Genomic DNA, 26,402 nt, shown 5'->3' with positions numbered 1-26,402 from the left:
TGTTCTTACATTCTCTCCACTGCCTGGTCAGAATAAGTTTAGTATAGTTTTCTTAGCATGATGTTTTCCTCCCAGAGAAATCCAGAATTTGGAATCTGCATAAAACAAACTGTCGGCAAAGTCTAGGTGAAGGAATTTATCATAAAAGAGGTTTACGGCAGGCTTAGAGCTGACTCATTGCTTTGCTCTCTGCTATTGGTTACTTTGGCAATCATTAAGAGGCAGAATCTGTCGCTGAGATTTTGTGATGTAATTAAACCTAAAGTGATGGCATGTTAGGTTAGATCTGTGTTTTGTGAAATTCTGTGAAAGGGACGTGATTCATTCTGCAGCTGGCCTGTGCTCTGTTAGTACAACAATTGACAGTAACAAAACTTTTGTCCATTTTAAGGTCAGAAGTAATACTGGACTGCCCGTGTTTATAACAGCTATTGAATGGAGAGTCTGTTAGTTCTCTGCTTTTTTTTTTTTTCAACTTCAGTTTGGTATCATTGTTTTGAAATACTTTTCAAAAACTAACTACCACATACTCTCTAAAACAATACTCAGTTTCCATTTTGCTCTGCAACAACCTGTCCACTTTCAGTTGTCACATTTTACCATCTCACTGACTACATTTTAGTAACAGGCATTGTGCTTACAGGTCTTTTTAGAAGAAAGTCTGTATGAGGTACAGAAATGCACTTGTTATTTATGTGGTCTCCTGAAGAACTCATTAAGGAAAAACATTTTGCTGAGATTCCCATTGACATTTATTTTGATTTGTCTCCAAATGAGTGTAGGAAACCTCCTTTGAAATCTGAAACGAAATGTCAGTACTTCCCTGCTTTGTACACTGGCCTCTTGAGATGAAACTTCACCCACTCATATGCGTTCTCTGCAACCCTGCAGAGTCATCGAATCACCGTGATTTCAACTTGTTCTCATCAGATTTCAGGAAAACCTCAGTCCTTGTGGGCGAAAAGCAAATGAGTAATTCACGAAGCCATCCAGCTGGCTGTTAACCTAGAATTTGTGTCTCTTCATTTGTTTTCAGCTCATCTGCTACTCCTTACTTCCACCAAGTACAAAGCATCCTGCTGCTGTGACAGGTGCAACATTAAACTCTGCTTTCAGATTTTACAAACTTGCCACTTAGGCTTCTGGGGGAAAGGAAACAAGGGAGAAAAACACAAATAACACACGGCTCTCTTACCTGCTGCTTGTTGTTAGGTGTGTACGGCAGCATGGTAGAAACATGGAACATGATCTCATAGTCTTTGTAGGTTGTGTACAGAGAATGGGTTCCAGTGGAGTCAGCTACAGTAAGGGGGGGAAGAAAAGACAGAGAGAGAGATTACTGTAAGAATAGGAAAATAAGTTAATTTAAGAGATGAACTATCTCAGAATATCTCAAAAAAAAAAAAAAAAAAAAAGAGTATCTCAAAAAGAGGAGGGTGGGGCAGCAGAGGGAGGGGTGGTTTAGGATGAAAAGATCCCAGACAAGAACTAGTTTAGGAGTTCTTGCCTATTTTTGGTACCCGATCCTCTTTGGCATTCTAGTGAAGCCTATGGATTCCTCAGAATATTTGTAAACGCATAAGATAAAATACTTAAGATTTCAAAAGAAACTAATGGTATTGAAAAATACTGCTATCAAAATAATTTTAAAATCGTATAATAGCATAAGATTTAGCAGTTGGCCTACTAACGACTGTAGTTTTGAAGTCCTGATGTGACTAGGCTGCCTCTTGAGGTATCTCCAACAACAAACAACATGACATGAAAACACCCGTGCCCTCTATTGGCACTAAAATCACAGGCAGAGCTAATACCACTGCGGTTTGTTGCCTACAAGCCTGACTGAAGGACAGTTAAACTTCAATGAGGGGTCAGTGAAAATAAATGTAAAATTATTTCCCATCCAAGGTCACAGAAATTCTGCTCACAGACATCAAGTTCCGAACATCCATCCCAACACTTCTGACTCAAGCAGGAGAACCTCTGTGTCCTAAACAGATGACAATTTAACAAGATGTTAACACTGATTAACAAAGGTATTATAGCAAAGCCCAACAAGTGCAGGCTGTGTGTGTTCTGCTCTCACCTTCCTTCAGGAAAAAAGTAACCTCAACCATCTAAATCATTCATAAATCATAAACACCTGGAAACCAAAAGCATTATTAACTGTCCGATTGAAGGGGAGTATCTTTATACTTGAAGGATCCGGACTTAACAGGCGGCAAAATGAACAGAAGTGCATTCATTCTGGGTGACCTCAATCCAACAACCATACTGTTAAGGAGCAAACACAATACTGCATTTTAGAGACGGATGGAACAAGACAAAGCCTGGCATGTACTGAAAAGCAGTAGTAGTTCTCAAACTTGAATGTCCATGGAGTCGCTAGGGAGCTGTAGAAAGACAGGTTTCCATCCCCCGCCCCCAGAAACACACTGTTCTGTAGGTGTGAGATGGAGCAGAGGGATCTATTTTAATAAACACCCCCAGGGGACTCTAATGCAGTAGCTCCCTGCCCTCAGGTGCAGCTCCGAGAATAGACCATGATGGTGGTTCTTGGAGCCTTAAGATGAACTAGAGCCCTGAGTTTCAACCTTGAGCTTCTTGGAGGATGATAACTCTGAAGAGGGCATAAAACGCAAAGGGTTTTAAAAACAAACTAAATGTAGAATGAAGCAAAGACTACTCTTCAAAAATTGCAAAAATATGTACCAACACATAACCAACCCCAAGAAAAATATCATCTAAATGTTAATGACTACTACCACAAAAAGACTACAAATTAAAATTACTACAGTAAGTGACCTACGTAAGACAGGTCGTGAGTATGAAGGAGGTATCTGTGGTTAAGGACCCGTGCTATAAATATGTCGAGACCTGATTCATACATTTTATCACTTTAAAGTCAATGTGTCAGCTTTGAGGCGGACTTACATGTGTTTCAAGTCAACTTTAAGCAAAATCAATGAACTAGAAAAAAAGATGATCATCCAGTGTTCATTTACTGCATTTTGCTTTATGTGTCTAATTCTAAAAGCATTACTGTCAGGAAGGAAAAGTGAAGTAAGCCAACGCTGAAGAGAACTTGTTTTCTACTTCTCGTCCTTTCTCTCCTCCACAAGCCTCACTTTATACAATGCTGCGTGACCAGTCTTCTTCTGGGGGCCTTTAGAAACCCCAGCTTTGCCAATACTTTTTAACAGTTTGGAAACGGTTTCAAAAGTTTTAGAGATGAAACTAGGGCCAAAACAATCCTTTTTTTTTTTTCCCCTGAGAAGAAAGGAATTTCCAAATTCTGAAATCACTGTGTACATAACAGAATTGCTAAACGTTACCAGAAAGAATGGAAAATGAATGCCTGTTATATTCTCTAAGGAATAAAGCCGCTAATGTTATTATTGTATGTTTAGTGACCTTGAAACCCTGAAACCATGAAAGATTTAACAGAATAAAAATCAGGAAGATGACCATTGGGAAAAAAACGACAAAAATTCTTTTTTCTCTGGTTGACGAGAATATATATTGAGTAATTTCTAAAGGGAAAATATGCATATAGAAGAGTAATGTAAAGAAGATAATGCTCCTTCATGTATGTTAAAAATAGTTAAAAAATAAAAAAAAAAGTTAAAAAATAAACTCAGGCATCTTATAGGTCATCTTGATAATCACGTGATTTGCCTCCGAACTATACTACCAGCAAGTGAATGTATCCACTTGTAAGGTCAGCCCTCTGCACTAAGTCATAGAGAGTGAAATTCCTAATATTCAAACTAGATAAGACAGTGAATAATTGAGGAATGGTAAGAACATTCTTCTCAGTTGCTTTGAAAAGGTATAGATAAGCGATAAAATTCTACATTAGGCATTTCTATTTGAAGACGGTCTGAATAGGTTAGTAAGTTTGTAGAAGCAGTTGCAGATACTCCGGTCAATGTCATATTCATCTTTGACTTCCCTTGGCTCAACTCTTTTGCTTTAAGGAAGGCTGAAACTTGAGCACACATTTAAGAGCCCCAATCTCACACCTACGAAGGCAAGCTTGCCTCAGGGTCTGGGGATGCAGAGCGCAAAGCTCATAAGCACAGCCAGGGACAAGAACTGACATGTGGAACACGTATTCTGGACGAGGCACACCTCTGCCCTGGCAGCATTATTTCACCCACTCACTAATGAAATATTTGGGGAAATCAAGAATTCCACCTGCTCTGACATCTACCATCTTTACTAACATTTTTTCAAAGTACCTTTAAACACGGTCAGGAGGTAGATGACTACTTCACTGAGGATGGGATCAAGGAGAGTATGTAGTACCAACCTTGCTATGACAGGTGAACTCATACTATGTCAGTTCAAGGAACGTGCAAATGTACATGTGTACGGACCTGGGACTTAGGCTTCTTAAAATCACTAATGTATTGCAAGAAAAGGACAAGTGATGGTGCAGGGTGGGTGGGTACTTAGGAATCAGTCGCTACTATTTTATACCTACTGCTCACTTTGCAAGACACCTGCAATGACCAGAGTCCCACTTGGAAGTAAGATCAGAATTTGACTGCAGGTAGCATCATTTGCTAAACGACCACAAACAAGTCACCTCACTTCTCTGCCCCTCCATGTTCTCACTGTTGTGAGGATTGAGTGAAAGAAAGTATATGAAAGTACCAGCCCATAAATGATGCTCAAGAAGTGTGTTGATCAGAACTTAGAATTTTGTGCAGTTGCGGTAGAAAGTGTAGAAAGCTCAGTTAAGTAGGGCCTTTGACATATTTTAATTTCTTTGCCAATTGCATCTCAGGAACACTCCAAGGAAAAACCTTACTCTACAACACAGTTCAAAGTGAAGGAGGTGAAAAAAGAAACCTTTTCTTCATTCATCGGTCTCCAAACAGAACTCCAAACAGCCCTGTGCGTGCACAAAGCCTTTCAGTAATGCTAGTTCCATCCCTTTCTTTATCAAAGGTTAAATATTCCAAATAAGGAAGCATTTATTTTCTTTATGAAAAGTCTTACATCTCTCCAATACCCTGAATCTCAGTGGCCTTTACAACCCTGCTGAAGTATGGGAGAAGCAGCGAGCACTCACTAATACTGTAGCCAATCAAGGAAGGCAGAGCTTTGAAGGAATGCTTTTCAAAAGGTTTCTAAGTCTCGTACATGCTGACTTCACAAACAAGCCTTATTCAGGAAATAATTTCCCAAATAATAATCCACACCCACAGTTTAAAATGAGTGTGGTCTCCAACTTTCAGGTAACAAACTGCTTGGTGGGAAGTTTCTTTTCGTATTTACTGTAGTGTGAGGGGATGGTAATCACTCTAGAGGTTATGTCATCCAAATAAGGAAACAAAAAGAGGAGAAAAAAATTCAGTATTGAAAATTTCTTCACTGCAGAAGGGTTCCAACCCAAGACACATCTGCAGCTTGTTTGCCAGAAGCCCTTATTTCTGAGATGGGAAACTGGACTTTGTAGGGAAAACTGAGGAAAAGAAGAAATGGTTCAACAGTTCCACCAATCCTTTCTTCCCTGAGCCTCTCCGCCCTTTACCCAAAGTACTAAAATCTGAATATAATTATAATCTGTAATGAGTGGAGCTGTCTCAGGAGGTGGCTTGGGTGTTTTTGTCCAAGGGCTTGAGAGAGAAGACACAGCCACAAGGCAGAGCTCCGGGCTTCACTGTAGTTAATTCTGCATTCACGCTTTCTCTGAATACTTCATTAACCACACCAGTGGGATCTATTCTACCTCCTTAATGATTACTAGCTGCCTAACCTTGGGCACAGCAGTTAATCAAAAGAAGCCAATTCTGTAAAATGGGGATAAACTGGTGCCCAGCAGAGTTTGTGGGATGAAATGAGATGACATATAAAAATATCTGGGACTTCCATTTCTGGCCGTAACAATACTTGGTACAAGATTTGCTCTCCTACTGTAAACAAATAGAAACATTGACAAAATACCTTTTTCCAGACCTTTTTACAATAGGCAGCACTGGATAGTGATACCAGAGGAAAAAAAAAAATCAAAGATGAGCCATGTGATCCCACCCCACTTTCGACCTGGAGGTACTTTCAAAACAACGGCAGAGAGCAGGGATTTGAAGAGGGGAGCCAAAACACACTGGAGGTCTGGAAGGCAGATGTGGCTGATACTTGCTGGGCAGAATACCAAAGAGGAGGGAATTACATGGCGAGAGAGGCTCAGAAATCTACACAGGGGTCCCCTGGAGTCTTGGGCTGAATATTAAGCTGAACAAGCATAGAGTGAGATTCCAAAAGCCAAGGAAAGAAAAACCATTAGGGTAATGTGCAGCCTAGTGACTACAGTCAACAATACCCTATTGCATATTTGAAAGTTGCTAAGAGACTAGATCTTAAAAGTTCTCAACACAAGAAAAAGACTGCATAATTATGTATGGTGCCAGACGTTACTAGACTTACTGTGGTTTTCATTTGGGAATATACACAAATATTGAATCATTATGTTGTACCCTGAAACTAATATAATGTTATATGTCAACTATATTGCAAAAAAAAAAAAAAAAAGAAAGAAAGAAAGAAAGAAAGAAAAGAAAAACTACTGGGGAAATAACAAACTACCAGAGAAATACCAGCCAAACAATTCTCACAGCTCACACAGGGCTGGAAGACATTCAAGTTCTGACCGGCCACAGCAGAGATACCTCACTGAATGTGCAGGTGTTCAGATGCAAGAAAAGTGATGCTTCAGTAGGAGGGCTAAATTGGCCAGAGAGTAAAGGCTACTCTATGCATGCTTTAATAAAGGTTAGGAACAGGATTCATAAAGACCAAGCTGTTCTGTAACTAACTTATTAATTGCCTACCAAAACAACATACACTTTAAAGAAGACAACAAAATCCTGATACTCAAGCATGAAACATTGACAATGTCCACTAGCCAATCAAAAACAACCAGACACCTGAAGCAGTACAATGTAACTCAAAAGCAGGAGAAAATCTGTTAAAAGGAGACCCCAGATGACAGGGATGATGGAATTAGCACACAGAGACTTTAAAACAGCTACTATAAATATGCTCCAGGCTTTAAAGGATGACATGAACCTAATGAGAAGAATATGGAAAATACAAGAAAAGAGAACCCAAATGTAACTCCTGGCCTGGAAAACTACAATATCTGAAATGAAAATTTCACCAGATTGGATTAAGAGCAGATTAAGACACTATGGAAGAAAAGAAAAACAAAGTGAACATCAAGACATATTAATAGGAATTATCTAGCCAGAAGCACAGAGGGGTGAAAAAAAGCTTAAAATATTAAATCACAACTAGTCAATGATCTAATAGATGTGTAATTGAAGATTCAAAAGTCGAGGGGAAGGGGTGCAGAAAAATAAAGAAATGAAGTTTGGCAAATAGTATTATAATTTGATGAAGACTACAGAGACACAGATCCAAGTGACAACTACATTGTCAAGTGTAGAGGGAGTGATCCTTTAAGAACACATGTTCTGGAAAGTCTTCTCTCTTTTTAAGGATTATATTGAAAGAGTTTTCTTAACACAACATAAAGTCAGGAAAGATGTGGTAGAGCGTCTCACGGCAGACAAGAGCTGAGTCCCTCCGGGTGTGCCACGGCCAGCAGGCGGCTGCTGGGGTCTGCAGAGGCTAGTCGTTTCCTATTGCTGTGGTCTCTTCCTGTTTCACATGCTTTTAAGTGAATGAGGCTAACGGTCCCCCTTCTAGCTTGGAGTAAGAGAGACAAATATGCACCCCGTCTCGTTCAGGCTTTAGGATGGAAACACTTCCCATTCACTTCAGGAAACCTGACCCTCTGAAAGGAGAGAAGGAAACTGTGAACACTTCTCGGGAGCTATGTCTCAAAAGGTTACAAGGAGCCTTAAAGGAGAGAAGTTCAGTGAAAAGGAGCCCTTCCCTGCTAAATTTATGACATAACTGTAACATGTGCCATTAGAGGCGGCTTGCTGATCCAGGCTCATCTCTCTTTAGCCTTTGCAGGCATTTGGATATTGGGGCAAAATGTGCAAAGTGCTTCTTTTGCTTATCCTACTGTCTCACTCAGTGCCACGCTGCTTAGGTACAGCCTTCCTATACATTTCTCATGCTGCCCTTCATCATCAAGAGGTGGAGGGGAACATGGAAATACACAAATAATTAGTCATCTTACCCACTCCCAATCTGGCCATTCATTGACAGAATGAGGGTGCTTATTACATTTTCTTCCCAGACCTTTTTAATGGCTCTTTGACTTGGTTCTAATTTACATGATACAACAAATCAAGACAACGTGAACAGATTATCCAGGATAAATGTCAGAATATCTGGATAAAAGGAGTTTACGGGCATATTGACATTTAACATTTTATGCAGTCGCAAGCAGAGTATGGAACCTTAAAATAATATTTAAGAGTCTAGACTATTTATGGTTTTAATAGGCTCTCTTGCATGTCGTTTCCAAGTTGGCAACAGTAAAACCATGGCAACAGGAAATTCTTCCATGCAGTGGAGTTTATGAATGCTTTTCTGTTTTCATGACTCAACTCTTTATTTAATTTCCTGTACAGAATATCAGAGCGATGACTAGAGACTGCAATACAGATGTGCTAAACCAAAGACCCTCTCAGAGAAAAACAGGTCACAGGTGTCTACGGATCGATTCTGGGATAAAATTTAAAACTGCCTCCACACAGACACACCGTAGAAGTCAGCATACTTCAGATACTTTAGAACCTATTTTATTAACGACCCGGGGACAGAAATGGACAACCCCGTGTATGCATGAGCTGTAGCTAAACTGATTGTGCTTTCAATCAGCACATTTTATGAGCAAACCTGAACCAAAGCGAAGAAGCCTATTCGCTTGGAGATTAAATTAGACTATGGGCAACAATAACAGGAAATAAACAAAAGACCTGTAGATAAGAAAATACAAGAAAAATCAAGCAAACCACACAACGGCTGACTACACAGATAAGCCCGAGGATTATGAAATGAATTCACAAAAAGTCCAAAATTCTAGGGCTTAAGACCAGATGGTTATAAGCAGCTGCAGTTTTTAATCACTCTAACATTCAGCTAAATATAGTGACATTCATGCGACACTATTCAGGAGCAATTCTGCACGACCTGCACCCACTGCTTTCCACCATCCACATCTCTGATAACTCTCTCTTTTTACACTTCGATCCCAGCGACTTTCATTATGCTCTGCAATTGTTGTAGAGCCACACCCTCCCTTTTCTGGCTTCCTCTCCCCCATCACCAGCCGTTTTCTGCAGTAAGTGGCAATGCTGCTTTACAGGCAACTGAGCAGGCGAACATCAACACAACAGGAGGAAGATGAGCCTAGTAGGAGGGCTTCAGTATTTCTTACTTTTGGTGTCAAGCTGCGCACGATACTTCTCAAATCCTTTGAGCCGAACGCGTTCCCCCAGCAGCTGAAGGAACTCCTCAAAGGCTGGGCCGGCTGATTCATTGTTGTACATCTCTTCTTCCGTGCTCTGTCCAGCTTTGCAGTACATGATGCCTACTTTCTGCTGGTAGTTCAGCTGTGAAGGCAGGCAATACAGTGCACGTAAATACAGGCAGATCCACTCTGCCCGCTTAAATGCTAGTAAGTCCTGAGGGGCACATGCCCTCAAGTAGCTAACACCTCTCTTCTCTTGAAATCCTCCTGCTTTCCTTCTTCCCCCTTTAAAAAGGGAGGCCTTACGAATTTAAAAGTAAAGGTCCTCTTGAGGGGGAGAGTATAGCTCAAGTGGTAGAGCACAAGCTTAGCACGCACAAGGCCCTGCGTTCAATCCCCAGCGCCTCCTCTAAAAAAATAAAAAAATAAATAAAAATAAAGGACTACTTTGAAAAAGACAATTTAAAATGAATTGTTTTGCACTAATAAGTCCATGAAAGTTCTTATAAAAAATTTGGGGGGGGGGTGTAAAACTGGAAAACACATCTCCCAATGCCATTTTTCCAATATATTAAATCATAAACCTCAGTTACTACTTTGCTAAGAGCACTAGCATTATCGACACTGTACTTTTCAAATATTTCTTTAAAAGAGGAGTACCTGGAAAGAAAGTTTAAAGGGGGCCTCTCAATGGCAAATAAGCTAGTGGCCAATATTCCTCCCTCAGATCCAGTTAAACCAAAGCAGTCAAGAGATTTAAATATGACACTCATCAAAACATTTATTCATCATTGAAAACTCTAGTCAGTCTGCAAATAAATTTTAAGGGGGTGTAGTCCTTTAATAGGAAATGAGTTTTCAGCTTTAAAATTTAGACTCAGAATCCACCAGTGACATCAGGGCAATCCATATTACTTAGGCCTGTTTCCAGGGCGGCATTGCAACCCCTGCGTCAGGAAATCTTTATCTCACAAAAGGAAAGGAGGAAGAGGCAAAATTTTAATCGCCAACATTTATTGACTACCCACTCTCTGCCAGTCACTGATTTAGTGTTTAACTTAACATTAGCTTATCCTCACAAAAGCCTACAAAGCAAACAGTATGCCCTGTTTGACAGATAAGCAAAGAAAAGGTCAGAAAATGGAAGAGAAAGTAACTGGACCAGGAGGGAGAGACACAAGATCACAAACTCAGCCCTGCGATTCGGCTCTATTAAAGATTACCAGGATTCAAGCACGCTCATCTTGCTCTATTTCTGTCACTGTGACATATGTCCACAGCCCCTTACTTGCAATTCTCAAGTTGAAAGGTAAAAACCAAATTTAAGCAAACACATTTGGCAGCAAAACTGGAGATGAGCTGACATTAATGCTTTTAATTTATTCCTCTTTCTGTGAATATTCATTTTTTTTCCCCTGTGGAAAGAGTAATGTGTTTGATTGGGGGGTGCTGCCCCAGATCCCACTGGGAATATTACTATATGGTGCCTGCATTTGTTTTATTACCCTCCTAAACCTGGACATTTCTCACTGCCCGCTGCACCCACCCCACATGCTAACTAACCAACAAGGAAGATGCAACAGTTTTTACACGACCCATAGATGTGAGACCTCCCTAGGAGTTCTAGAATTGCACAGAACTGACTCTGCCTTACTCTGCCAACTCCAGTGAGTGGAGGCAAAATTCCAAGTCTGAAACTTGCAAGTAACTGTATCTACTGATACTGGAATCTTTCTACAACAGCGTACAACCTTGCATTATTGCTACTTCATTTTAATTCTTCACGAACACATTTAGGATTTAGTTCATTTTTTTGTGTACCACATGCAGTTAAAAAGGAAAAGAAAAAGAATAAAACCTACCGCAACACCACTGGCAGCTGGCCTGCTTCAAAGGTCTGGATGTGACTAAGGCTTAGAGGGGAACTCCCACAACTAGAGATTCCATCTTGCCTTTAGAATTGAGCTGTGTACCCTATTAGGTCTCAACAAACGAAAACAGGAGGGGTGGGCTTTATGTCTATTACAAAAGAGGTCCTTAATATAGCCAGATCCGTACTCTCTCCCTGCAGGGAGAGCTATCTGAGAAGGGAAGCATCTGGGGAAAGGAAGGGCCTTGGAGTCATTTGCTGTTTGCCTCTGTGCCTCCCAGACCAGCCTTCTGATGCGACAAAGTAAAACAAAGGCCATCCTGTTCAGCAGAAAGTATCACAGTGACAGTGGATTTGTGGACGCCTTTCTAAACTTCTTAGATAAAGGCCTGAGATTTCACTGGGCAACGTTCAAAAGGATTCACTTATACGTATATAGAGTTCACTGCGGAGAGAAGATAAGGGAACTTCCCCCCAAGCCCTAGAGAAGCAGAGGACGATGCAAGGACAATGAAACAATGGATTTCTCATATTCCAGTGGACTCCACCTACAGACAGGAGCACAGACTGGCTTTGGCTTGTTGTGAAAGGAAGGCTCCGTTAAGGGGATTAGGACATTTGTTAGAATGCCCAGTTTCCTCTGGTTTGAAACTATACCAAAGGTCAGGGCTCTGTCCTCGGAGGTGTCACTACGCCTGCATCCTTGGTTTCCACTGCAATTAAATCAAGGTAGGTAGCATTCTCTGAACTCAGGCTCCAAGAAACCTTAGTTAGCAACCATATTCCCTGCCAGAAGATGAGACGTTGTTAAGGAGGATTTATGTAAATGTAATAAGGAACATTTCAAGAGAAAGAGCGTATGTAAAGGGAGTTAGGGCTATGGTTTGGGGGTTTTGAATTGTTACGAAGTTATATAAAACAGCATTTTTTCAGACACACAAACACATCTGTATGGGTTCATGTGTATGAATATATAATACTTTTACATAGTGTTCAAAATAGAGTTACAATTATGCCAGGCTTGGAGGCTGTAGTTTATCCACAGTTGAGGGATTTGCTTTTGGATAATCGTGGAGTCACGCTACACAACTTCATACTTGCATATCAGCTGTTCCTCTGGAGCACTGACGGAGGTGTCTGGACACTCACCAGATTTTGTACTGTAAAAAGTGATGAGGGTCAATCCTACAGGACAGAGGTTATATCTGAGATAAAATTCTTGAACCTCAATAAAGAATGTCTTTCAGCATCCACCAAAAGTGACGTGGGTTCCCACAGCTGGGAACCAACAGTACATAAAATTGCTCTTCCTTTCTAGAATAGGCGCTTTGACACAGAATCAAAGGGACAGGTACTGAAAAATGACTGACACAGCCCTGAGATCCTGGGAAGACGGATGACAAAGTCAGAGTAGAAAAGATTTGAATAATCAAGTTCTCAGAGACCTCTTGACAAGTTCCACATTGTCACCTCTTCTCCCGCGATATCACAACCAGAGGAAGGCCACTGAGGGTGGCACAGACCATGAGAACAACCCAGTTCTTCGTTTCTTACAAAACCTTTTGAATTCGTCTGATTTAATCCAGAGGTTTAAAATAATCACTGCGAGGTATTTTACAGTACAGCAATTCTCAACGTGTGGGCCGTGAATCCCTGATGAGTGCCTGAGCTTTGTTCTGGGACACAGTTATTTGGCCATAGTTCCATCTTTCCAGTTCTTGCTTTTAAGCTATGATAGGTCTTCTCAGTGCAGTGTTTAATTTGAGGACAATTTTGCCCCGCGACTGAGGCAAAATCATTCTGCGACTTTACCCAATGCCATGTGAACAATGAGCAGAAACTGTTCTCAGCCAGGCAGAGGTCTGAGGATTTGCACCCCTCAATCTGAGAGTGGTTCTTACTCTGGCCTCAAAGAGTCTCCTCAAATACATGGATTTATCAGTTCTCAGCCCTGCAAACTCTGGTCTCCTTTACCTCCCTGGACTCACATCTCAGTCTCCTTGGGCTTCACCTGGGCACCCCTCCCTGTGCCGCAGCCTGGAAACAATTCAGGCAGAAAGCTGGTGCCATCTTACTGTTTGTCTGTTTCCCACCTCCCAGTGATCATTGTCCTTCTCTGCCTGCTGTCCAACATGATAAGTACCACTGCTTCATGGCTGGGTCTAGTTTTGAAAAGTTGTTTCAGGTGGGAAGGTAAATCTAGCCCCTCTTTCTTAACTTTGGCAGGTAGCAGAAATCTGTCTTCATGTAAAAATTCACTTTCTCGGTATACATTTACTATTTGGCATTACTATAGAGTAGTATATTACTATACCACTGGTATATATTACTATTTCTGAGTAGTAACCTGCAAGTCGTGAAGGCATACAATTCAATGAATTCTAATGCACCTCCACCACAATCAAAATACAGAACAATTCCATCACCCCAAGTTTCCTGGTTTCCCATTTGCCATCCACCCCTGCATCAACTCACAGCCTCAACCCCTGTACTGTTTCCCCCGCCACTGGAAATTGGTTTTGCCTACATTTTTAAAGAACATTTTTGCTGGGTAAAATCCATAGTGAGAGTTCTTCTCTTTCAGCATTCTAGAAACGTCTTTGTTCTTTCCACATTTCAGATTCACATTTGCTTTCTATGCAATGCACAAGGTTCTTAGTTGCAGTGAATAAGAAGAAGGAACCTAATGCCTCCCCCTCCCCCGCCAAAAAAAGAATAGGGAAAAAATACATTTACTCTGTATCTCCAGAAGCAAAAGTCTAAATGTATTAAAAAAAAAAAAACAAAAAAAACCTTTCATCCAGTGTTTCTGGTTGTTCTCAGTGGGTGGGCTGATCTGAGGCAAATCACTCTACCATTACTGGACCCGAAGACCTTGGTCCTTTTTTCACATCCTCATGATTCACACTGATGGCATTTACTTTGGCTTGTTCTTCATAAACATGACAATTCTCTGAACTACTTCCTAAAGATTTTTTGCTAGACTGTCCTCCCAAAAGAATGACAAAGAGAGTGGAAAAACTCAGTGTTAGTTAGAAAAATGCTAGTTAGAAAATTTATCCTCATTAGAAATTACTAAAAACAATCAAATTGCTTTAAAAAATGACATACGGATACTGGGTAGGAAAATGATGATAAAAAAAAAAAACAACCTGATAGAGATGCTGTCAAAATTGTTTATATACACATGCACAGACATATTCTAGTCTCTTTTTATCTTTGGCATAATGTAAAGGAAATAAACAATATCTTATCAATAATATGCTATACAAGAGTTCTCACAAAAATAGAAAGCTTCATATTAAGTATTAAATTAATGATAAGTGTACTTGTGTTGATTTGACATTAAGATGAATTTCAGTTACCCAGGAAAAGGCTTTTCGTTGAAGCACTGTTTGCAATAGGAAAAGACTAGAATCAACCCGAATGCCTGTTAATAGAGAAACTGATGAAATAAACTACAGAACAGTTTTAAGTGTAGGAAGCCAGAAAAAGAAAGAAAAATGCCACATGACATCACTTATATGTGGAATCTAGAAAAAAGGACACAAATGAACTTATTTACAAAACAGAAACAGACTCACAGACATAGAGAACAAACTTACGGTTACCAGGGGTTAAATCAAGTGGGAAGGGATAAACTGGGAATTCGAAATTTGTACCTCTTGGGGAGTGGTGGAAATGTTAGCTGTCTTGATTATGGCAGTGGTTTCATAGGTGTACACATCTATCAAAATTCATCAAAAGGCACATCTGAAATATGTGTTTACTGTACAGGAATTATACCACAATAAAGGTGTTAAAAATATATTACGCAGCCGTAAACGCAGTAGGAAAGCTTTCTGTGCACCAGCACAGAAAGATCTCCAAAATATATTACTAAGTGAAAAAGCAAGTGTCTACAGCATGCTATTTTTTGTATAAGAAAAAGGGAAATAAGACTACCTACGCAAGAAACATAGGAACACACAAGAAACTAATAAAAGTGATAACTACAGGGGAGGAGAGAGGTGAGGGGTGGGAACAGAGTGCAAACGGAATCCCTCAATGGAGACACTTTGAACTGTCTGAAGATACTAGCTACTTAAGTCCTGCAGGGAAAGAAAACTTTTTATTTTAAAGCTGAGTTTAAAGCACAATCCACAATTTAAAGTCAAGAAGACTGAAATATCTGCAATCAGTTCCTCTGTTTTTTTTGTTTGTTTTTTTTTTGGCTTATGAACCAAAGAATCAATCCTCACTGCAAGTCTTAGCCATGCTGAGCTCCATCAATGCAAACTGCAGTCCTACTGCAGCCAAATGTCTCCCAAATGCTACTGCTGCCAGTCATGCTCATCATAAATCTCATCACCAGAAAGGACTCCAGCCAGCACTCCACCCAGCCTCACCCAGGCAAAAGGGCACGGAGAGCCGGTGAAATCATTACCTGCGAACACACAAGACCAAGTGACCAAGGCCATGGCCTTCTTTCCCTGACCTGATGACTGTCGTGTGCATTTCTTGCTGATAATGTACACAGGGAATCAGTCTGGTGGCCAGATGAACTTTAAAACATGCGTTAGCTGATAGTATAAGCAACAAGAAGACTGAAATTTCAGGAATGGTGATTGTTCTGCCAAGTCTTCATTCACACAAAATGGATTTTGGAAAACATGTCTTCCCTGGGGTTCATTCTTTAAATCCAGCTGCCTGAATCAAAGAAGAAAGTGGCTGATCAAAACCACTTATCCTCAATAAAATAATGCACCAGGGCAATGAACAGACTCCTTCAGCAGAGAATTTCATTTGTGCCCTTAATCAAAGGAACAGTGCCATTCATTACCAAATAAACACTGCTTCTTTCCTTACATCTATTCTTGAGATATATCTTGCAGACCTAATTAGTTATGACTACTTTTCTCCTTTAACCTCAATAACTTCAAGGGTAACATATTAAAGAATACAGAACCCAATATGTATTTTCATGTCTTTATATTTTTAATTAAGTATCTAGAAAAACAGCAGAGACACTCATTTAGGTGAAATCACTACTAGGTACATGAAACTTGACATTTCCTAATGAAAACAGGTCTTCCAATTTTCTCTACTGCAAACTGGCACTTGGACTTTAAATATTTTTAGGCTCTATTCGAGGCTGATTTGGGTTTAACATGTTATACTTAATATTGGGCACTGAAGCCTGCAGCGGTAAAACTCAGGAGTCAACTTTCCAGCTTCTTTTCCCCCTCAAGGGGAGGGGCAGAGGGGACGGTGTCCTGGGTGAGAATGTGGGCTCTGGAGTCTGAATGCCTGGATATAACTGTGCTCTGGGGGTCCTTCAGCCTTTTTGTGCCTCCGTGCTCTTGACGGCAAAGCAAGAGCAATAATAGCATCTACGTCAAAGGATTCTAAGGATTAATTAAAATAATTCATGTAAATTGCTTCACACAGTTCCTGGCTTAGTCACTGCTCAATTGAAAAAAAAAAAGTCTATTTTTATTACTGCCTCACCCTCCTGCCTGCCCAGCGGGACGGACTGCTGTCCTATAACCACATTCTGTGCTTTTCCCCTGCTGTACTTTGTTCTTACTGTTCTGAGCCCAGACCACCATACTGCTTATTCTCTGGCCTGATGACAGGTCCATTTCATCTCGGTCCATCTAACCAACCATGACTGGGCCCCAATGGCTTGTACCTCCACTGCTCTGTTTGCAGGTCTCATATTGAACTCATTATGTTAAACTAACCTTTCATGACAGTAATTTATGAACTTGTCTCCTGCACAGGTAAGGACTATGTCTCACCAGCCTATTTATTCTCTACAGTATTTAATAATCTGCAGAGTGGTTACTCAGTAACGTTTATTGGATTTGAAACAGTCCTGCTTACTTATGAAAGTAAGCATAATGTATTATGCCACATTTCACAGCAGCTTTCTCACAGGATGCTTATAAAGATTAAATGAGATAATGCATGTAAAGGGCCACTGATGAGTTATTATTTTATCATTACCAACCTCAGCTAATATTTCTTCAGTGTTCACCACGCGCCTGGCATGGCACTAAGTGTGTTACACATGTGAATTCCTTGAAACAGCCCTGGCATAATGGCCTTTCATTTCCCTTGCACAGAGCAGATGAGATAAAGGTTGTTTTGAATGACTGATGTTCTGATACAGTAAATTGAAAAGTAATGGAATTAGCCATATTATTAAAAAGTTGGCTTGAATAGATGATGAAATTCCTGTTTCACAGTGGAGTTTTGAGGATCAAGATAATTCGAGATAAGCAAAAATATATGAAAATGCGCACATCTTAAAAATAAAAGATAGCATTGTGCAAATGTGTATCCAGTGGTCAGAATGTCTGAGGGAAAACGGCACTGAGAACTTTGGAAAGCCTCAGTCCTCTCAGTTGTAAAACAGGCCAATACCTAGAACCTGCTGCTCAGGGGAGCCATGAGGATTAAATCAGATGGTGCTGGTAAAGAGCTTAGAACAGTGTAATAAGTAACCATATACATTTATCTAATGTGTTTTCATCCTAAGAGATGCTTTCAATTGTCTGAAAAGTGAAGATCTAGGACCACGATGGATAAACTAAATCCAGAGTTGATCCAAATTTGCTGGGTCACAAACTGTTCTAAATTCTTGACACTGTGAAATCATTGGTAGGTTATTTCATCTTCTTACTGCCTTTTAGATGATAATGGAAATGGACATCAATCAATAGTGAAAGGCCCAGGAAAGAATCAGCAAGGAGAATGGGGAAGTCTGGATAAGCCACAAAGTATATAATCATTATCTAAAACTTTGGAATTAAAATGCCTATTTCAGTTTCTATATACCCATCAGAGATGAGTCAAATGAAAAATAAATTTTTATATTTCTGTGAAATGTTATCTTTTATATTATATGGATATAACTTAAATTTGTTCTTCTGTTCATTCCAGCTTTTAAAAGTGGTAAAATGAAAAGGATAAAAAAGAGCACCAAAGATCTGAAAGGCAAAATGCCACAATACAGCAAGCAAATAGTGTTTTCTTTTTCCAAGCGTAACTGTGTAAGCTGTTTAAAGTAGAAAAGATTTTAAAGGAATCATTTACAAAATTTAAAGGGAGATGGAGATGTCCTTTTAGTCAGTCCAGTTTCTTGGTATTCATATTACGGATCTCTTTAAATATAAGGATGTACAAAGCAGGAAATTTCAAAAAATGATGCAGAAGAAAACCAAAAATGCTCTGCAATGATTCAAATGCATAATCTACTGCACTTATGAGCATTTCTTTTTGAAAATCTGTACTTGTAAAGGCACCAGAATAAGTTTCTCAAAAGGATTCCAAGGCGTTAATAAAATTTCCTACCCCAAAAATGACTCCCCAGACTAAACACCTAAGTACGTGCAGTGTCTGTTTTTTATCAGAATAATCCTGGCTTTGAATGTTATGAAGATAGAAAAGAGGGGCCAAGTGGTGGTGTCCTTTTGCGGAGATACAGAGCTGTTCATGCAGAATAGCAGGTTTTAAACGTCTAGATTCTACTGCCTGGTTAAATTTCCAACATAAAATTGGGGAGACTCACCTAGAGTACCAAAATTTTCATTTTGCCGAGAAGGCATAAAGAAAAGAACTGAAATATATTATCATCAATAATTTATGAAGGAAAGGATATTTTAATATTCCCCAAGAATCAGAACCCCATCATTTCAGAATAATGGGCAGTTTTGTGAATTAAATAAATGTACCTTTAAGTTAAACTCATTATAGCTTTCTTATTTTTCTGTATTGATAGGACTATAAAGTGCTTATCACAGAGCGGCCCCATCTGTGGTCCAATGTTTTATAGCCACTAGAAGAGGATATGGGATGTGCCAGAGATCCCATAAAATGTCTGTAACTGGGGCACCCATTTTAAAATTTAATGTGGATCAAACAAAGGGGCAAGGAAAATAAATACCTCCTTTACACAAAATAATCTGTTCTAATGCTGGATTAAGAATATTCAGAGTATGATTACATTATCGATGTCCAAATGTTGTTCTCTTCGAAAACCATAGTAACTGAAAAGACTGCATCTGTAAAGCTGAAGCTAATCATCATCTTTCTACTCTTCCTTTGTTAGAATAAATGCTGAAAATATTTAACAGAAATCAGTGCCCCAAATAGTTACGTTTATGTATCAGTAGTCTTCTGAAGCATTCAAAGTGCTCACATTTACATGTTATAAACATGGATATTCACAGCCTGCTTGAAATTTATGTACGGAATAACATTAGCTGTGCTTAACCACACGTGAAATGAATGGACAAAAAGAGCAATGATTAGAATAGTTACGCCCAACTACTGGTTCCTAATATGTTCCTATTGGCTGAATTAAAAGAAAGAATATACCTTGAAACTGATTTTTTTGAACTCCCATTCATTTTAATAAAATTCAAATATTTGCTTAGTTAAGAAAATACCATCAAGATTTGTTCACAGAATGGCATTCAATAATGAGGCCAATTTTACTTTTGGGAGAACTTTCTAAAAATGCATGGTAAAGCTAATTACTCAGTGCTAGGATGCAATATGGCTGAAATGGTCAAGGGAAGAGTTAAAGTAAGAGCGTATGAATACGACATCTGACAAAACTAGCCCATGTGCTCAAATGACTCCAAGAGGAATGTGGATACACTGTCCGGGTGGTGGATTTTCCAGATCACAGCGTTGCATTCTCTGCTCCTCCGCTGCCTCAATATGGATTTTCCTCTCCCTCATTTGCATCCTGACCAACAGCCCCATGTTAGGGCACAGGGAGCATGGGGGTGAGAAAATGGTCAGCACTGGGACCCAAATTTTTAAAATTCTGAATTTTGTATTAAGAAATCTTGGCTAAAATAACACCTTTGGTGGTACTAATGGACAAAAAATTAAAGCTTTTAAGATTGGTGTGGTGCAGGCTTTGAACTTACTGTGTGCACTTAAGACTCACTACTTCAGCTCTCTGTGCCTCAGATTTGTCTCTAAAATGGGGATGATAATGGTCCCACTCTCCTGGGGCTGGGACGTGAATTGGGACATGTTAAGGTACTTAAAACAGAGCCTGGTGAATACGTTCACTAGTGTTAGCTATTATTACTACCGTTATATTGCTATTACTTACTCCTGGTGTACTTGAAAAAATTCACTGCATTTAGGGGAGATTACCAAAAGAGCTGGACATTGTTTAAGTACTGTATTAATTAACTCTGACATAGAGAATTTCATCAGGAGAGATATTCGGAGTTCAGAGAGTTCAAAAAGAAAATAAGTAATTGCAAAGAGAAGCTCTTTCACAATAAACAGTATAGAAATATCCAGGTCCGTATTCTGGAAGCCAGACTCACCCCCTGTTCATCCAGTTTCATGAGCTGCTCCGTGACTTTGGGAGTGTTGAAGGCCAACCGCAGGCACTGGACGTTGAGCTCGGGGAATCACGTGCTCCAGCACTTCCTTCAGGGGCAGCCCCCGGGCTGTCGAGTGCTTGGCCGTTGAGGGAATGGCATCCTCCAGCACTGAGCCTCTCAGGGTCATGAGCTGGAAGAGAGACCCACATTCCGGTGAGATGAGCAAAGACATCAAAGGCACTGAAAGGTCCGACTGAGGTCCCCCTTAGGGGGCTGAGAATGCCACTTCATTGGTTAAGCCAGTGAGGGAGGAAGGATGAGGGAAGTGACGTAAGATTCTTTATAGATGAGAAACGAGGCCAGCCCTTTCAAGAAGACCCAGGCGAGTCCAAAGGGACTCATAATGCAGCCTTCTGAGGACATTTCCTTAAATGCCAAATATAGTACCTATTTCCTTAAGGGGCTCAGTAAGATCAAGGTCTCCATATGGCTACACAATGCCGCTAACACACTAACCAGGAAATTAAGGGAATAGCCCAGAGATCATCTGAAGACTAATTGCTTAGAATTTAGATGTTACGCCTTTTTGACTTATAAAAGGTAAGGGTGGGAGTAGATTATGTTCTGTAATGTCCTGCGACAAGCTTAAACTTACATATGAGCTTAAACTCATATCCCCGAATGCCTGCAACAGGACAATGATTACAGTCAGTGCAGAAGCAGCACAGTCAACAGCATTTAAAGTTACTTTGCATTTTCCTTTTTTTCTTGAGATACCCTCTATTATTATGAAATACAAACATAAGCAAAGAAATTTCCTTAAGTAATGATGACTTGTGGAAGCAAAGTGAACCAGACACAAAGCCTCAAGTCGTCTTCATTTTCAAAATTCTGCACATGGCTAAGTTGTTAGTATAATTTAAACTCTGCAAGAGGACTTGAGGAAAAAACCCATTAAGTTGAATGAAGTTCCATGAAGCGTGTAGGTGATGTGGCTTTGTACCGTGATGGGAGTAAACCTCGAGGGCTGGGTGTGGTGTCTAAGAGGGTGAGAAGTAAGAAATACATGATTTAGGAGGATATATTAACTAAGAGAAGTTTCACAAGGTCAGGTTCTAGGAAGAGTCCAAAGGCAGAGAGTGGATTGCAGGGGCTCAGGGCATAAGGAAAGGCCCTCGTGGAATGAGTGGCACTAGAAAGGGGCCTTGAAGTCTAGGACAAATTCTACAAAAAGACAATGTCAGAGAGCAAAGGTATGGAGATGAGACAGAGCAGGATGTGAGCAGGAAAGAGACTGGATGTTTCCTATGGGGAATTCTATATATATAAGTATTCCTTAGCTGATTCTAAGACAGCATGAGGGAGCAGAGGGGTGGAGAAGCTGTGAGGGGGTGGGAAAGGGTGGGTCACGTGTACCCCGAGGGGCGGGCCCCTCATCGGCCTCAGCTGGCCATCTCAGAGCTTGTCTGCATGGGGACAATGATGGAAGGAAAGTCAGTTGGCAAACAGGGTGAACTGCGCAAGAAACTGCAGGCAGAGGAAGGATATAGTGAGGAGGAAGCTCTAACAGTCTTCAGGCAACGGGCAAAGAGGGCGTGATACAGGGTTAGCAGGGAAAATGGAAGCCAAAGGAAGAATCATCAGGGAAGTAAAATCTGTAACACGTGCCAACTGACGGAGAAGAGAGATGGGGGAGGAAGAGCCAAGGTTACCCGCCTGTGACTCTCGGGTCAAGAAAACGGGGCTTGGGGTCTTTGCACTCTATTCCCTTCACTTACAATTTGTTTTCAAGTACTGCTTGTGTACGAAACATCATTTTCCTGTGACTTAATATCTAATTTGAGAGAAACAGTTTTTGTTTTGTTTTTTAAATCACAGGAAACGGCAGAACAACTCTCACACTCCTCCTCCCACAAGGTAACGCTTGCCGGGGGACAGGAGGCCGTGGGGGTGACTCACGCAGGGGGACAGGGGGCTGCAGGGGTGACACGTACCAGGGGACAGAGGACTGCAGACTAGAGGTGTTTTTATCTGAGACACCCAGACCAGCAATGCTCATCATGGCTAATCCTGCACCACGGACAGACAGCAGCCCACCTCAAGGAGGCCGGAGCAGATGAGACAAAGAATGACTCATTTTTATACCTGAATCACTAGGATTATGGATATTTTTGTTAATGAGTTCCAGAAACAAGAGAAGAGTCCACCTAACTCCCTGTGCACTTATGCTGCACCCACAGGCCAGGTTTTGTTCATAAACAAACGTGTTTACAAATACATGTAAGGTCCCTTTTTCTTTGTTTAGGTTGCACAATGATGATCTCTGCTGAAGCGAAAGATCTGCTTGTATTTCTATAATCTTGATGCCATTTACTGAAGCTACTGGAGTGTCACTGAGGTGACTGTTTTATTTCTTCTCGATGGATTTATTAACAGGAGAAATTAACAGCATGAAAAGTCCCTACAAAGGCCTGAGAATTAAGTCTTAGTTATATATACTCAGTGCACTGCCTTCAGTGGAAAAGAGTGAAGCATCCGTCCTACAAAGTGCAGGAGCTCTGGACCAGGACCAACATTGAGAGGTATTTCCATTAAAGGACTTCTGTCATTTTATTTCTACAAAAAGTCTCATAAAGATATTAAAGTTAAACCACACTTAAGGATTAGTTTTATTGGAAAGAAAAAAAATACACAAAAGTTAGTGGCAATTAATAAAACAAACATTAGAGGAAGGAAGGAACAAAGGTGGGAGAGCACTATTTTAGGCATCAGGCACGTAGTTAAGGACCAACTCAGATGGAAGTCCTCATCCTCCCTGAGCTCACATTCCGGGGGGAGACACAAAAGGCACAAAATACGTAAGGGCAATACGTGAGGCAGTGGTTAAGTGCTCATGAAAGAGAACAAAGCCTGGGATTGGATATGAAATGGGATATGGGGGAGTAGACATTTTAGACCCAGTGGCTAAGGAAGGCCCCTGTGATTTAGGAGTAAAAGTCAGAAGGAAAAGAGAGCACTGTGGCCACGAGGTTGCCCGCGGAGAGCACCGGGTACAGAAGCAGAGGGACTGTCCGAGCCCTGAGCCCTGAGGTGGGGGTGCCCCAAGGTTCCCCAGAGGGAAGGCAGCCAGGGAGGCTGGGAAAGACTAAGGGAGGGAGAGTTACGGGAGATGAGGTGGAGAGTCTCCTAGGCTAGCAAGGAGAATGGCTTTTACTTACTTAGAAGATGGGAAACCATGAAAAGATTCGGAACTGAGGAATGGCAGGATCTGGACTGTAGTTCTAAAGGATCCCTGCTGGGCTGAAAGGATGCAGGGCTGAAGGGCAGAAGCAGCAAGAACAGTTCTCAGGGAAAGATAAGGGTGGCTTGGCCCTGGCAGAGTGGGCTGCGAGGAGTGGCTGAATTCTGGACACATCTGGAAGACCAAGTCAACCAGTGTTGCTGACAGGCCAGATGTGGGAGGCAGGAGAGAAGCAGAAGGGAGGAGTGGAGCATGACTTCAAGGTCTCTGGCCCAAACAACTGTTAACAACAGAGTTGTCATCAGTTAAACATCAATTTGAACGTGAAAACAAGTGGTAATGCTTTTCTGAACCATGAACAGCAGCTGACTTGGATGTTTCGATCAGAGGCTAAGGAAACTGACCCAAGAGACCGTCAAATACCCGGGTTGGCAGAAAAAGGGCTGAAGGGCTAGACCAGAGAAGTGGTGGGAGGTGCAGGCAGAGCATCAGAGGCTGAGGGAGGCGAGAGCACAGAGGTGGGAAGGGCAAATGTGGGTCACCAAACACAGCAGAGGGACAGCGCTCGTCAGGACAGGTGTTATGCAGGGGAGAGAGGCTGGGACCGGATGCAGCGCGCCGGCCAAGCAAGCTGGAAGGGACAGTCCTGGAGACCAGAGACAGGATCCGAGAAAGTGCCGATTTAGAGGACTTCAACCCTCTTCACGAAGGATAATAGGATGATGGCAAGAAGAGAAACTACAATGGATAAAAACCACGGAAAAGGGAAAATATGACAAGGACCTAAATCAGAGGGGCCTTGGGAGGGGAAAAAAGATAAGGACAGGAAGGGCAAAAACAGGTGGGAGTAAGGTAACGGAGGCTCGCAGAAATCCAGTAGGACATGGGAAGCCAGAAAGGAGCAACTACCTACATCCACGTTCAAATGCACAGTGTGTTCTCCGTGCTTTTCCTGTGCAACAAAAGAATCTACCCGGCTTCACGGAGCCATTGAGCTCTGGCGTGGAGAAAAAGGACACTGGAGTGTGTGTGTTCATTTCTCTCTGGCTTCTATACACAACACATTTGATATTAAAGTCATGCCTTCAAATATCCTATTTTTAATTTCCCCAGAGTTCAAGCTGAGGAACAATGACTAAGTGAAGCCAACCCCTGCAACCTGCCTTGTATTCAATGGGGGAAATGAAGCCAAATGCCCTATATAAACTAGATTCAAAACCATTATTTTCTAGATACCTCAAGGGGGGATTTGGCATTAACACGTAACAACAATCCTAACATGATTTGGCTCGAAAAGGCAGTGACTTGATTGCTGGCACAGCGACATATATGTTTAGAAAGAAGATAAAGGGAAACAAAAACCTTATAGTCCCAAACTTGTTCATGAATTAAAAAAAAAAAAAGCTTTGTTGACTGTTTTCCTTTTCTTTTTTCTTTGACCTGAATTTCATCTGAAAATAAAAACTCACATATTACATGTACTTAGGATTCCTAAAGAGCTCCAAGAACCTGTTTTACCCACAATGAGAGAGACTCTGGTTCAAATAGTCTGCACTTCAGGCCTCAGAGAATAGCTCTAAGACAGTACAGTGAAAATGCAAGAAGAAGAGGGTCCCCTTCTTTTTTCCTGGGTCAAGGAACATCCTAAACAATAGTTTGGAAAAGTGAGTTAAGTCTTAGGTGATCCTCTCTGGCTCCTCGTGCTGGCTCGATGCCTTCCGGCTGCCCAAGCAGGAAATGCAATATCCAATTTGGGATTCTGAGATCTCCAGTTTCCCTGGGTCATGCTTAATGGACACATCTTTCTGTGAATCAAAACTCCCATTCATTTACAGCATCTCTCCAGAGCTACATGGAAAGAAAGGATCCAGATCAAACCATTAAGTCCACCCCCATCACCACCAGAATGAATGAAAGGGGTCTTTGTTTATTATAAAGACATTTGTAACCGTGTGCTATTAAATTTAATTGCTTCGCTACTGTTTCTCCTCTATTTTTTTTCTCACTTCAATTAACCCTCAAGTCTTTCTCATTTGCAACTTACCTCACTGGTTCTAAAAATTATTCGGTAGTTGTATGGAGCTCCATTTTCTTTTGTTTCTTCCGGTTTTTCCCTTCGAATGCTCACAGCCACTGGACCAAGATTCTCATCGGCCCCAAAATAGTTCCAGTGTTCTTCGGTAAAATAAGACAAAACAAAATTAGAACATTTATGTAATGCCTAAAAATGTTATATTCTGCTTGATGTTTAGATCAGTCAGAAATTACTCTATATCAATAAAATGTAAACACATTTAACCAAGATTAATGTTCTTCAGTGTATTATAAAAATACAGACATAGCTACGCAGGTTTAGTCTCAGAGGAAGTAAGACTGAACAGAGGTGGCCTGTTGAGTTTTCTTTACTCCTCTGTAACTTACTACTCTACTATTTTTTTAAACAGATATTAGTGTTTTCTCCCTATATTTTTTTGTTTAAATAGGCTACTTTGTGTCAGGACATCTTAGTTTTTCTTTTTTCTTCTGTTATTGTTTGTTTTTGTT

General features: G+C 40.8%; 1 protein-coding gene across 1 annotated transcript in view; it reads right to left on the bottom strand.

Moving 5' to 3' along the window:
• The window catches only part of SIPA1L1 (signal induced proliferation associated 1 like 1), a 340,124-nt gene that overhangs the window by 87,535 nt on the left and 226,187 nt on the right, over positions 1-26,402 (bottom strand). The window contains 5 exon segments of the mRNA XM_032482300.1: positions 1,196-1,299; positions 9,371-9,545; positions 20,618-20,701; positions 20,703-20,807; positions 25,903-26,033. Of these exon segments, the coding sequence (XP_032338191.1) occupies positions 1,196-1,299; positions 9,371-9,545; positions 20,618-20,701; positions 20,703-20,807; positions 25,903-26,033 (599 nt within the window).

Source organism: Camelus ferus, chromosome 6 (assembly GCF_009834535.1).
Source record: "Camelus ferus isolate YT-003-E chromosome 6, BCGSAC_Cfer_1.0, whole genome shotgun sequence".
Lineage (NCBI taxonomy): Eukaryota > Metazoa > Chordata > Mammalia > Artiodactyla > Camelidae > Camelus > Camelus ferus.
This window is presented reverse-complemented; position numbering and strand designations above follow the sequence as displayed.